A 13,863-nucleotide genomic window follows, 5' to 3' on the forward strand; every position below is an offset into this window, starting at 1 on the left:
CCTCACAAGTACCAAAATCTGCCAATGTTCAAGGCCCTCATACTATATTCAATATTGTATGGTAAACCATAAAGGCAAAGCATATGTAAAAGAATGTGTGTGTATATATATATTTATATGTATAACTGAATCATTTTGTTGAATGGTAGAATTTTGCACAACACTATAAATCAACTATACTTCAATAAGATATATTTTTAGAATAAGAAATTGAAGGTAGGGGAATTGATTTTGGAGACTGGTGTGATGTTGCTTTAGTAAGCAAGGACCATGGTGAACTGTAAAGCTAAAGGATTAAACTTTATAATGCATTTTGAGATGGCAGGAAAAAATATTTCATCATTGCAATTTATAATATTTTGCCAGTTTTTAAATATTTAAGGCATTATGATTGTTAAATATAGCATATTCTGAAGTAAAATTCTACTTTCTTTTCCTTTATATTAAAAATAGTGGTTGTCAGTTGACACCAGTTTGGGAGTTCCCCAATCTAAATTTAATAGAAGATGCCATTTTATGGAATAAACAGTTCTATAGTCAAACATTAGTTGAAAATACATCATTTTTGGTAATGGCTGTAACATTATTGGAAGTGCGGCACAGAGGGAATACAGTATTTGGTAAGACCTATTTCATGTTTCTCTTCACACGACAGGCATTTATGGACTGGAGACAAGATGGTATTAAGCAATCGGAATTCTGTATGTTGGGACTTCCCAGATGGTCTGGTGGTTGAGAATCTACCTTGTAATGCATGACACCCAGGTTTGATTCCTGGTTGGGGAACTAAGATCTCACATGTGGTAGAGCAAATAAGCCCACAGGCCACAAGTTACTGAGCCCATGTGCTCTAGAGCCTGTGCTCCACAACAAGATAAGCCTGTGTGCCTCAACAAAGAGCATATGTACTGCATGAAAGACCCAGGAAATACCTGCCCCCCCTGGCCTGGTGAAAAAAGTTATATCTATTTGGAAACTGTTTTTGATATTCATTATACTAGGCACTGAAAGACCGCACTGATGGCCACATAGTTCCTTTTTTCCTGTCAAGTATGATATAAATCACATTTTTAACGGGACTTCCCTGGCAGTTCACTGAGTAAGAGTCAGTGCTTCCACTGCAGGGGGAGCAGGTTCCATCCCTGCTCAGGGAACTAAGTTTCTGTATGCTGTGCTTTGGGGCAAAGAAAAACCAAAAAATATCACATTTTTAATGATAAAATATAATTGGTCTAGTAGTGATTTCCATAGAATTTGAATTCATTAATTCATTCAGCCAAAAGTAAGTGTTTATTGAACTGGAAATAGCAAGAGACTGGGAAACTATCCCATAGCAATGAATTTTAGTATAGTGTACTCCTTCGTTGACATGTATATGCCCTGGTACTTGGGTGCACAGAGGAGTATTAGGGACAGATTCTAATTCACAGCCTAGAAGTGTGAGAGTTGGTCAGGATGACATGCTAGGGAGAGGAATGACAGATTTAAGGTAGAAGGCAGGAAAGAGTATGAGACATGGTGATAAGTGTCAGCAGGATTAAGGATAGTACGTGTGGGAGTGTTGAATGACAGATCTAGAAGGAAGGGAAGGCAGGGGCCCATGAATTCATTCCTATAATTCATTTTAGATATGACTTCATCATCAAGAAATTCTTAAATCTACCATGGTGATTTTCCCTTTAATACCTGAGAAGTTTAGAATTTTGAATCTGGGGAGTTGATGCTGTTGGGTAGTGAGGTACGGTTTCTTTGAAAAGATTACTACTCTAGACTCCAGAGGCTCAGAAATCCTCATCATTTCTAGTTGCTGGTAAGGGTGAGGTTTCAGAGTTTTTATTTTTATAGTTTTTTGCTCTTATATTACTGTTGATATTTATCAGGTGATTTGGTTTCAATTGTGAGAATCTTGCCAAAAATCTATGCTAAAGCAACCAGGGGACTGTACAGGTTTATCTTGATTATAATTCTGATGTTTCATAAACCCATCTCAATTTTAAATGCTAACTTGAGTTTGTCCTCTCAGTTTTTGTTGACAGCTCCTGACTCTCATATGTCTCCTGACTTTTGGTGTTCAGGAGACAGCTTTTTCCTGTTTGTCTTTGCATGGTGTTATTTGAATATAAGCAAAGCATGGTCTTTAAAATTTGATGTAGAATGTTTTTATTATGCAGATGTTTCTTGAATATCTAATACTTGCAAAGTTGAGAAGCTCCTCTACTGAAAATAGTTTCTAAGGCTGTTCTGCAGTGATTTGCGTAAAGCATTTCCAGGATCAGTGTCTGTTAATGACATCTTGTAGTAACTTTGTGTGGTTTTGTTCTTGTCTATGAAAGTTATCAGTTTAAAATTACTAAATATAGTGATTTCACTATATGCTGTGGTGAGAGACAAGTCTTTTAAAAAGCTTGGCACAAGATTTCAAGGAGCTTACAGTCAGGTAATGTGGTTTAATATGGTGAAATGTCTCACACTTCCTGGTGCTTTAGCAGTTATTATGGTATATTATAGTATCGTAGCTCAGTCGGTGAAGAATCTGCCTGCAATGCAGGAGACCCAGGTTCGATTCCTGAGTCAGGAAGATCTCCTGGAGAAGGAAACGACAACCCACTCAGTATTCTTACCTGGAGAATCCCTTGGACAGAGGAGCTTGGCAGGCCTGGAGAATCCCATAGACAGAGGAGCCTGGCAGGCTGCAGTCATTCCTTGGGGTCACTAAGGGTCAGACACGACTGAGCGACTTCACTTTCACTTTTCACTTTCATGCATTGGAGAAGGAATTGGCAACCCACTCCAGTGTTCTTGCTTGGAGAATCCCAGGGACGGAGGAGCCCAGTGGGCTGCCCTCTGTGGGGTCGCACAGAATCAGACAGGACTGAAATGACTTAGCAGCAGCAGCAGTTATTATGTAGAGTGTAGAGTTGGGCTCACTCTCCAGAGTTAGACCCAAGTTGATATCCCAAGACTGCTACTTTTTATCCATGAATGAGATCTCAAAGTATCTAAGTCTTAGGTACTTCCTTAAGGAGTAGTAATATTACCACAGGGTAGTAGTCAGGATAAGATATAGTAATGCATGTAAAGATTTTAGTAGATTCCTGATACATAGTAAGTACTTATCTTTAGTGTTATAAATTCCATTATCCCTTGAGCTTTTTAAAAAATTATTGTAGGAGTAGCAGCGTTTGGTCTTGAGTTCATTAAACAATTGCAAATGGCTACTATGTGTAATCACTTTTGGAGAAACAAAGTAGTTGAATATATATAACTCACAGCTCAAAAGAACTTTTGGTTTTTGAATAAAAATAAAAAATTGTAAGTAGCAGCAAACCTTGGGCCTATTATGGTTGGGCATTCTTTACTCAGTTTTCATAACCATGATATGATGTAGTTACTGTTGTTTTCATCATTTCATAGGTAAGGGAACTTAATTAGGAGGAAGATAATGTGATTTGCCCAAGACATCTTCATTAGTGAGTGATGGAGCCAGGTTTACAACTCAGGTGTTAGACTCTGAGAACACAATCTTTAATCATTGTCTGTTCTGTCTACAGAAATAAGGCTGGCATGTCTGAAAGATTCAAAACCTTTATCACAGTGGCAGTGTGCTGGACCTAGGCTGTGAGGTGTAAGAGTTAAGGAGGGGTCAGTAATGACCAGGATGTTGAGGGGAGGCAGAAAGCTGTCATTGCAGTGTGTTAGCCACTCCATTTTAGCTCCTTCATTGTCACAGTGTTCCCAGGAGAAATACTTTAGTATAATTTTTTTTAAAGCTATTGAAGTCTCAAGAAGTTTCATATCACATAACTGATAAATGGCGTAGGTGGAATTTAACAAAACCTTTTTGTTGTGAAAAATAGCAAACATACACAAAATCAGAGAAGTAGTGCAGTGTACTCCTCATGTCCCAACCTCAGTCAGTAACAATGTTTTGCCTCTCATTTTATCTATTTCTCTCATTTTTAAAAACGTGTTTATTGAGGTATGGGCTTCTCTGATGGCTCAGATGATAAAGAATCTGCCTGCACAATTCAGGAGACCCGGGTTCAATCCATGTGTCAGGAAGATCCTTTAGAGGAGGAAATTTGAACCCACTCCAGTATTCTTGCCTGGAGAATTCCATGGACAGAGGAGCCTGGTGAACTACAGTCCATGAGAGCACAGAGTTGGACATAGGACTAACACTTACTGAGGGATAATTGACTTAAACTACACATATTGAAAATGTGTAATTTGATATATTTTGACATATGTACATATCCCTGAAACCATCATCTGACAAGATAATGAACATATCCTTTACTCCCAAGAGTTTCCTTGTGTTCCTTGGTAATCCTCTTTTACCTCTTCCTGCTTCCTGCCACCTCGTGCAAATAGTTGACTCATTGGAAAAGACTCTGATGCTGGGAGGGATTGGGGGCAGGAGGAGAAGGGGACGACAGAGGATGAGATGGCTGGATGGCATCACTGACTCAATGGACATGAGTCTCAGTGAACTCCGGGAGTTGGTGATGGCCAGGGAGGCCTGGCGTGCTGCAATTCATGGGGTTGCAATGAATCGGACACGGCTGAGCCACTGAACTGAACTGAACTGATACCTTCATATCATTTAGGTGCATATTTAGAAGTGGGATGACTGGATCATATGGTAAATATATGTTAAGAAACTGCCAAACTATTTTCCAAAGTAGCTCTGTTGTTTAACATTCCCATCAGCAGTGTAGAAAGTTCCAGCTCCTCTCCCTGTCTGCACTTGGTATGGTTGGTGTTTTTAATTTTACCCTGTAAGAGGTGTGTATCGCATTGTAATTTTAGTTTATGTAACTAATGTTATTAAGCCTTTTTGCCATCTCCTTTGATAGTTTCTGTTCAAATCTTTTGCCAATTCAAGTAAGCTGAGTTTTTTTCTTATGATTGTATATGGAGAGTTCTTTATGTATTCTGGATACCAGATCTTTATATGGTTTGCAAGCATTGTCTCCCTTCTGTGGCTCATCTTTTTATATTATAAACAGTATCATACTTATGGGCAGAAGGTTTTAGTTTTGGTGGTGTGCATTTTATCAGTTTTTTATTTTGTGAATTGCCTATGGTGTCATATTTAAGAACTGTTTGCCTAATCCAAGAGCACAATATTTTCTCTATGTTTTCTTCTAGAGGTTTTACCGTTTCAGTTTTTACATAACTATAATCCATTATTAGTGGTATGAGGTATGAATTGAGCTTCATTTTCTTAGCTTATGGATGTCTAGGTATTCCAAACTAGAATAACTAGTTGAAGCACCATTTGTTCAAGTGACTGTCCTTTTTCTCATGAAATTACCTTTATGTCTTTGTTGAAATCAGCTACCCTTTCACTTTTTAAAAAATGGACTAACCTAAAGCACATGCCAAGGATAATTTCATTTTATCCCGATGTATATTTATTATGCATCTGACTGATAAAGACTGATTTTTAGAAACATAACAAACATTCTATTATTATACCTCACACAATGAAGTTTCTTTAAAATCCTCTAATACTTAATTCATATTTTAATTTCCCAGACTGTTTCAAAGCAGGCTTTAAAGTTGACCAGTAAAGGGCCTTTCTCTATTATTATTGTCTCATATTTGATGTGTTTCAATCCACGGATGTCATTATTGTTTTTGATGCCCCAAATGCTTTAAATTGGCTCTTGTCTCTTTTGACACAAGATTTGGATTTTTTGAATAAATGAGATTTGAGACTTTTTTTTTCTTTTTTAACTTTATTGCCCATGTTCTTCTTAGGATTATTGTTGTGCTTTCTTGAAGAAAGCGCTTAAAACAGATGAGACTTAAATGGCCCACTTGGAGGGTGCATTTGTTGGAAAACTGGTTTGGTAAGGGGAGTGTCAACATATCTGTGAACACAAGTCTAGCAGCATGAGGCAAAACTTGTGGCATAAGAGCCTGGACTGTGAAATTGTTGGAGAAGCAAAGGAAAACAGGCCAGAGTCATAGGGCAAAAGGCCTTGCCAGCTGGTTTGTGGGATTTGATTTTTTTAATACTTTGATGATGGGTCATGGATCGAAGTTCATGACATTTCTTTCTCACATTGATTGATAGAAAATTATTTTTGAAAGAAAGCTCTCTTGATTCCCACTTTTCATGGAGTTTGCCAGGAAAAACTTGGCTGAAGAATCCAATATCAATCCTCTAGGATTCTCTGGAGAGAATCCTGTGTTGAGTGGTCATTAACTGAATTTCTCAGAACCCTGTGCTTCTTAAACCTTTCATCTTTTACATGTCATATAGTTATGTTGAATTTGAGTCAGTATGGTGTATATACATAATTCATGTAGTGATATCCAAAAGTATTTTAAGTAATGTGGCTGAGTCTTGCTTAATTTAATTGGCCTCCTGTTACAATGTTGGCTGTTTTGAAATCCAAGGACTAATTATGGATTGGTGGGCTTCATCACGTTTTAGTATAAAATCTGGCTTATTAATTCACTGAGTTTTACCTACTGATTTCTAGAGCCCCGTGGTTATGAATGTGCTTCTACTTCATGATGCCTCCTGCTATGGCAGACGTCCTTGACATCTGGGCAGTGGACTCACAGATAGCGTCTGATGGCTCCATACCCGTGGATTTTCTTTTGCCCACTGGGATTTATATCCAGTTGGAGGTGCCTCGTGAAGCTACCATTTCCTGTATTAAGCAGGTATGTTACTAGGTGAGCTTTCTATAAACCTAGCTTACTTACTTTATTACTTGGAGGATATATTCCTCCATTTTAGAATGGTATTAATGTAAATCATATGGCGAATTTAAGAGAAGTTTATAAGTTACTATATTTTACAGATTTCAATTCATATTTTGTCTTGGATCTTCTTTTTGGTTTGTATGTATATAGACACACACACACACACACACACGTATGTGTATAGACACACATACACACACACACGGCTTCCCTGATAGCTCAGTTGGTAAAAAATCCAATGTAGGAGACCCTGGTTTGATTCCTGGGTTGGGAACATCCACTGGAGAAGGGATAGGCTACCCACTCCAGTATTCTTGGGCTTTCTTTGTGGCTTAGTGAGTAAAGAATCCACCTGCAATGCGGAAGGGTTCAATCCCTAGGTTGGAAAGATTGCTTGGAGAAGGGAAAGGCTTCACACTCCAGTATTCTGGCCTAGAGAATTCCATGGACAGTATAGTCCATGGGGTCTCAAAGAGTCGGACACAGCTGAGCCACTTTCAATTTCGTGTGTGTATGTGTGTATGTGTATGTGTATGTATGTATATATATATACACATACATACTCATTCTCACTCCTACTCACTTTTAATTAAAAAAAAATTCATGTGTGATACCTGAATTAAGACACACTAACTTATGTCAGCTAGTTTGAAAGATTTGTTCAGGTTATCAAAAGGAATTTGACATTGTCAGAGAAAGTTTTAAGGTAAGGTCTTTGTACTTACTGTCTTTGAATTTGTCACTTTTTTTTTTTTTTTTTAAATAAATATGACGTGGTTCATCGTTTCTTTTCTCCTTTTCCTTCCCTTTCTGTTCCCCTTCTTCTGTCCCCATCCTCACTAGTTTTCATGGTCACTCTGGGGGAAGAAAAGGTTTTCTGCTGTTTACTAGATTCTGCCTCCCCACCCCCATAATGAATGGTATGTCCTCACTTGAAAGCAAATTCTTTCATATAACAAGGCTTGCCTGTTTGTTGGCTGATTTTTTTCAAGTGAACTGATGAGTGCTGTTTGATTTGTAAAGACTGTGACTTATAAATGAAATTATTTTTCTAGAACCCAATATGGAACCCCAGTATAGGATTGTGATCTTTTTAAGAAAAAAATATTTATGACAGAGTGCTAGAGTTGGAACAGCCTCTCAACTGTTTTCCAAGCTTCTTCACTGGGGAGCCATAAAAATTCTAGAACTGTATGATCCCTGAAGTGAAAAAAAAAATTAAAAATTGTTTTAGGCACCTTACAGGTGCAGAGAGTACATTTATTTTTCTAGTCACCAGTGACAGGTACGGATGACTGTGGCTATAGCTGAAGCTTAATTAACTATTGAAACCCATTTTAAAAAATTTAAAAAATGTATTGTTGTAAAATAAAATTCATCAGAGTCATTTTTAGGCACATAATTTCTTGGTATTAAGTATATTCACAGTGTTGTCCAATCCATTACCACTATCCATTTCTAACACTTCTCATCATCCTAAACACAGACTGTGTACTTACTAAATAATAAACTTCTGCTCCCCTAACCCCTGGTAATCTCCATTGTAGTATTTATTCTAGCTACCTTGTGTAAGTAGAATCACACAACAGTCAGCCTGTGTCTTGCTTTTTTCACTTAGCCATAGTATTTTTCATTTCATTCATGTTGTCATATGTATTCAAATTTCTTTCCTTTTTAAGACTGAACATCATTGTTTTGTATGGATGTACCACATTTTGTTTATTCATTCATCTTTTGTTGGACATTTTTGGTTATAATCAACTTTTAGCTGTTGAGAATAATGCTGTTCTGAACATTGATGTTTAAGTTTCAATGTGAATCCTTGTTCTCCATGTGTTGGATCATATGGTAATTCTGTTTTAACTTTTTAAGAAACTGCCAAACTTTTTTTTATAGTGGCTGTACCATTTTACATTCCCATCAGCAATGCTCAAGGGTTCCAGTTTCTCAAAATGCTGGCCAGAACTTGTTATTTTCCTTTTTTACAAAATAATAACCATTCTTCTGGTTGTGAAGTGGTACCTCATTTTTATTTTTATTTGCATTTCCCTGATGGCTAATAATGTCACGTTCTCTTCATGTTCTTGTGGACTTTTGTTTAGAATTTTTTGTTTAAGACCATTGCCCATTTTCCAATTCAGTTGTTTTTTTTGTTGTTGTCATAAGAGTTCTTTATGTATTCTGGATGGTAATCTCTTATGAAATATATATTTGAAAATATTTTCTCTATTCTGTGGGTTGCCTTTCTACTCTCAAAATAGTGTCCTTTGATACAGAAAAGTTTTAAATTTTGATGAAATCCAATTTACCTATTTTTTCTTTCTTTCTTTTTTGCCTAGCATTGATGTTTTCTGTTTTATGTAACTGAATTTGAGGTTTGGCCATGATTTTCATTTTTCAGCTGTAGGCTTTTGTCCTGGTTGCAGTTAAAATATGTAATCCACCTTGTATTTGTATAGTGACCTTTTTTATAGGATCTCATTTAGGAGAATTCAGGGGAGATGATGAGAGATTGATTGTGCTTGTCCTGACAGGGCAATCCTAGTTAATGGAGATAACTCTGGTGAATAGAAAAGAATTCAGGACAGAAACAATGTAAATTTTGTGTGAAGGTGATAGATGATACATACTTTAAATGTTCTTTTTTTATTAGAAGTTACTTATGTTTACAAGAATGCTAAATATGAAAGTCTTCATTGATTCTTGCTCTTCATAGATACTTACTTTTAATACTTTTGTTTTTATAAATGTATTTTTAAAATTATACCATTCTGTTATTTTACAAGAGGGGGTTAATACTATTCGTATTCTCTTCCAATTTGCTGTTTTAAAAGAAGCCAACTGTGATATACCTTGTACACTTTATGCATTACCATGTTTGTCTATCTTATTTTCATAGTTCTGTAATATTCTGTAGTTCATTTAACCAAACCCGTATTGCTAAACATTTGGCTTGTCCTCAATTTCTGAGTTTTCCAACAAGTGCTACAGTGAGCATCTTTGTAGACATGTCTTTGTACATTTGAGCAAGTATTTCCATTTCATAAAATGTCTTATTGTTTTTTTCTGCAGATGTTATGGAAACAAGTTACCAATTACCCAATGTTTAACCTCCTTATGGAAATCGACTCCTATATGTTTGCATGTGTGAATCAAACTGCTGTATATGAGGAACTCGAAGATGAAACAAGAAGACTCTGTGATGTCAGACCTTTTCTTCCAGTTCTCAAATTAGTGACAAGAAGTTGTGACCCAGGGGAAAAATTAGACTCAAAAATTGGAGTCCTTATAGGAAGAGGTAATTTAAACAATTCTTAGTATGAATTTAACGTTTGTTGCCAGATATATCTATAAACATGTAGTAAGTGCGCTCTATAACATTGCTTTGCAAGGAGTGGTCTATAGTGTCTATGTTACCAGTTTTAGATAAAGTAAAAACAGAAATCAAAAATAAATCTTTAGAAACTTCTCTAACAATGTGATATTGCCGTAACAAGGGCTTATAAATTTTTTATCTTTTTCTTTTCCAGTGACGTATTTTTTAAATTTATTTTATTGAAGTATAGTTGATTTACAATGTTGCATTAATTTCTGCTATACAAAGAATGATTCAGTTTTATATACACACATATATAATACATACATTCATTTGCATATTCTTTTCCATTATGATTTATCATAGGATATTTTATATAGTTCCCTGTGCTACACAGTAAGTAGGCTTTGTTGTGTATTCATTCTATATATAATAGTTTGCATTTGCTAACCCCAACCTTCCAATTCACCTGTCCTCCACCCCCATCCTCCTTGGCAACCATAAGTGTCTTCTCTATGAATCTATTTCTTTTTTGTATATAAGTTCATTTGTGTAAAATTTTAGATTCCACATATAAATGATAACATATGGTACTTGTCTTTTTCTTTCTACTTCACTTAGTATGATAGCCTTTAGGTCCATCCATGTTCTTGCAAATGGCATTATTCTTTTTTATGGCTGAGTGTTCCACTGTGTATATATACCTAATTTTCTTTATCCATTTATTGTTGATGGGCATTTAGGCTGTTTCTGTGTGAATAGTGCTGCTCTGAATACATAGGAAACCATCTATACTTTTGAATTACAGCTTTGTCTGGGTACATGCCCAGGTGTGGGATTGCTGCATCATGTGGCAACTCTGTTTTTATTGTTCTGAGGAACGTCTATACTATTTTTTTCATGGTAGCTACACCAGTTTACATTGCCACCAACAATGTAGGAGGGGTCCATTTTCTCCACATCTTCTTCAGCATTTATTATTTGTAGACTTCTTAATGAAGCCCATTCTGACTGATGTGAGGTGATACCTCATTGTACTTTTCATTTGTTTTTCTCTAATAATTAGAGATGTTGAGCATCTTTTTATGTGCCTTTGGCCATCTATATGTCTTTGACTTCTTTTTATTTTATAAAAGTATTGGTTTTTGTCAGATTGGAAATCAAAAAGTTGTTCCTTTGCCTCAGTTAGTTTGAGAAGCTCTTTTCTAAGAGATGCATCCTCAGTTTCTTGTGAACTACCCCTGAAGTATGAACATAATTTATACACAACTCTCTGTGATAATCGAGACTTTAGGGTAATTGATAAGTTTCCATAAATTTGACTTCATAAGTAAAATTCTCTTTTAAGTAGAAGTTATTTTTATAGCAAGTCAGGTCCATATTCTTTGCATATTAATTCCAGGGAAAATTGTGAATAACACAGTTAATGTGGCACAGTCACTCTTGCTTTAGTAATCTTAGGTGTTTACTGGACCAGTGGTATTCTGCCTTAGACAAGATATTAACTTGAATTACATACTACCAGGGATTACTGAGGTAATTTTGTTGGATAATCCAATTTGTTGGGTCTGGATTGGCTACCTATATTGATCAAATTCAGGGTTAGTTCAGTTTAGTCGCTCAGTCGTGTCCAATTCTTTGCAACCTCATGGACTGCAGCACGCCAGGCCTCCCTGTCCATCACTAACTCCCGGAGTTCACCCAAACTCATGTGCATCGAGTCGGTGATGCCATCCAGCCATCTCATCCTTTGTCGTCCCCTTCTCCTCCTGCCCCCAATCCCTCCCAGCATCAGGGTCTTTTCCAGTGAGTCAGCTGTTCGCATGAGGTGGCCAAAGTGTTGGAGTTTCAGCTTTAGCATCAGTCCTTCCAGTGAACACCCAGGACTGGTCTCCTTTAGGATGGGTTGGTTGGATCTCCTTGCAGTCCAAGGGACTCTCAAGAGTCTTCTCCAACACCACAGTTCAAAAGCATCAATTCTTCAGCGCTCACCATTCTTCACAGTCCAACTCTCACATCCATACATGACCACTGGGAAAACCATAGCCTTGACTAGACGGACCTTTGTTGGCAAAGTAATGTCTCTGCTTTTGAATATGCTATCTAGGTTGGTCATAACTTTTCTTCCAAGGAGTAAGCGTCTTTTAATTTCATGGCTGCAGTCACCATCTGCAGTGATTTTGGAGCCCCCCAAAATAAAGTCTGACACTGTTTCCACTGTTTCCCTATCTATTTCCCATGAAGTGATGGGATCAGATGCCGTGATCTTAGTCCAAATTCAGGATACTATAGTACAATTCTCTGTAAGATACTTTTCTTTGATCTCACCCTGTAGTTAAAATTCTAATGATTACATTGGGGGACTAAATTCTCTGAGTGCTTAGAACAGAAGCTTATTGATTTATATGTGACACTCTGGTATTTAAAAACATTTGATTATTTCAGATGATAACTAGTTTGCTTTGGCAGTAACTTTTTCCCCCATTAAGTAGCTTTGTAATTGTATACCTTACAGATCTTTTAAAAATATATTAATAGCTTCAGTAGAAAGCATTCCTATTTTCTAGAGCTTCAAAGATTTTTTAAAAACTGCAGTCTCCATTTGTAGAAGTTTTTCCTTTGTTTGAGTTGAAGAGTATGTATAAAAGTAGAAAGAATAAAAAATCACTTAACAGAATAGGAATATCCCCTGATAATATTTTGATACAGTTATTTTTAAGGGTTTTATAGTTTATGAAAATACTGTTTTTCTGTATTTTTCTGCTGATTTTTAGACAAGCTGAAATATTTGATAATTCAAAAGGTTCACGTCACAGATAGACTTAACATTTATCAGTTAACGTATAGGTGTCTTTTTGAGACTAACCATCTTTTCAAAACTTAGATCATTGTGTTCTCTTTGGGTTTTGATCTCCAAAGCATATGGATTCATGAGCCACCATTATGTTGATCTATGCTTGTCAGATTTACTGTATAAAAATACAGGAGATTCATGTTATACTCTTACTGCTAAAAAGTCATTCACTATCTAAAATTCAAATCGAATGGACATAGTTTTTTTTTTTAATTTGAAAATTCTAACTTTAGCACAGGGATCTAATATATATTAGAATTGAATTTTTCTTTCTTTAAACAATGCACCATATTTTATCTGGTATAAAGCGTATTGTACAAAGGTTTTATTCAGTGTGTTCTGCAACTTGAATGACAAATAAAATGTCAGGAGTGTTTTATTGCAATTAGTAGTTTATAAGCTTTTAAAATTTATAAATTTTATGTACTTTAGATCCTCAGTAGTTTAGGATAGCTAGCATTATGATCGTATACACAAATTCAAATATTAACGTTCATTTATGAAGTTGAGTAAGTCTGTTTTGATGTTTTAGAGTGAATTTCCACATTAAATACCCAATAAGTCAAGTTTTGCAGTTGCTGATTTGTATGTGATGACTACAACCAGGACTTGGTGAGGTCATGCCTCCTGGGAAAACAATAAACAATTATTTCAGTTTAACTTGAGGAACAAGAGTTTGCTGCCTCCTCCTCCTCAAAGAAAAGAATAGACCCTTTACAGACATAACTGCCCTGTCGGGTCTAAAAATACCTTTTCCTGAAAAATGATATGACTAATCATTTTATTTTCTCTGTATTCTAAATAATTATTTATAGCATTGCTGCTGGGGCTGCTCTGATTATTCTCTGTAGTGAAGGTACTTGTCACTCTTTCCTTAATTTCTTCAAACACCCAGCAGTAAATCTTGATCAGAGAATTTTGTCAGCATTCTGATAAAAGTATTTGAACACTTCCCTTTTCCCCT

The 13,863-nt window shown here is 36.1% G+C and overlaps 1 protein-coding gene across 1 annotated transcript in view; it reads left to right on the forward strand.

Annotated features, from left to right (window-relative positions):
- Window positions 1-13,863, forward strand: part of PIK3CB (phosphatidylinositol-4,5-bisphosphate 3-kinase, catalytic subunit beta) — a 130,562-nt gene that overhangs the window by 21,882 nt on the left and 94,817 nt on the right. The window contains exons 2-3 of the mRNA XM_010858211.1: window positions 6,501-6,687; window positions 9,802-10,027. Coding sequence (XP_010856513.1) covers window positions 6,517-6,687; window positions 9,802-10,027 — 397 coding nt within the window. The 5' untranslated portion in view covers window positions 6,501-6,516. The remainder of the gene's footprint in view (window positions 1-6,500; window positions 6,688-9,801; window positions 10,028-13,863) is intronic.

Source organism: Bison bison, unplaced genomic scaffold (genome assembly GCF_000754665.1).
Source record: "Bison bison bison isolate TAMUID 2011002044 unplaced genomic scaffold, Bison_UMD1.0 scf7180017864384, whole genome shotgun sequence".
NCBI lineage: Eukaryota > Metazoa > Chordata > Mammalia > Artiodactyla > Bovidae > Bison > Bison bison.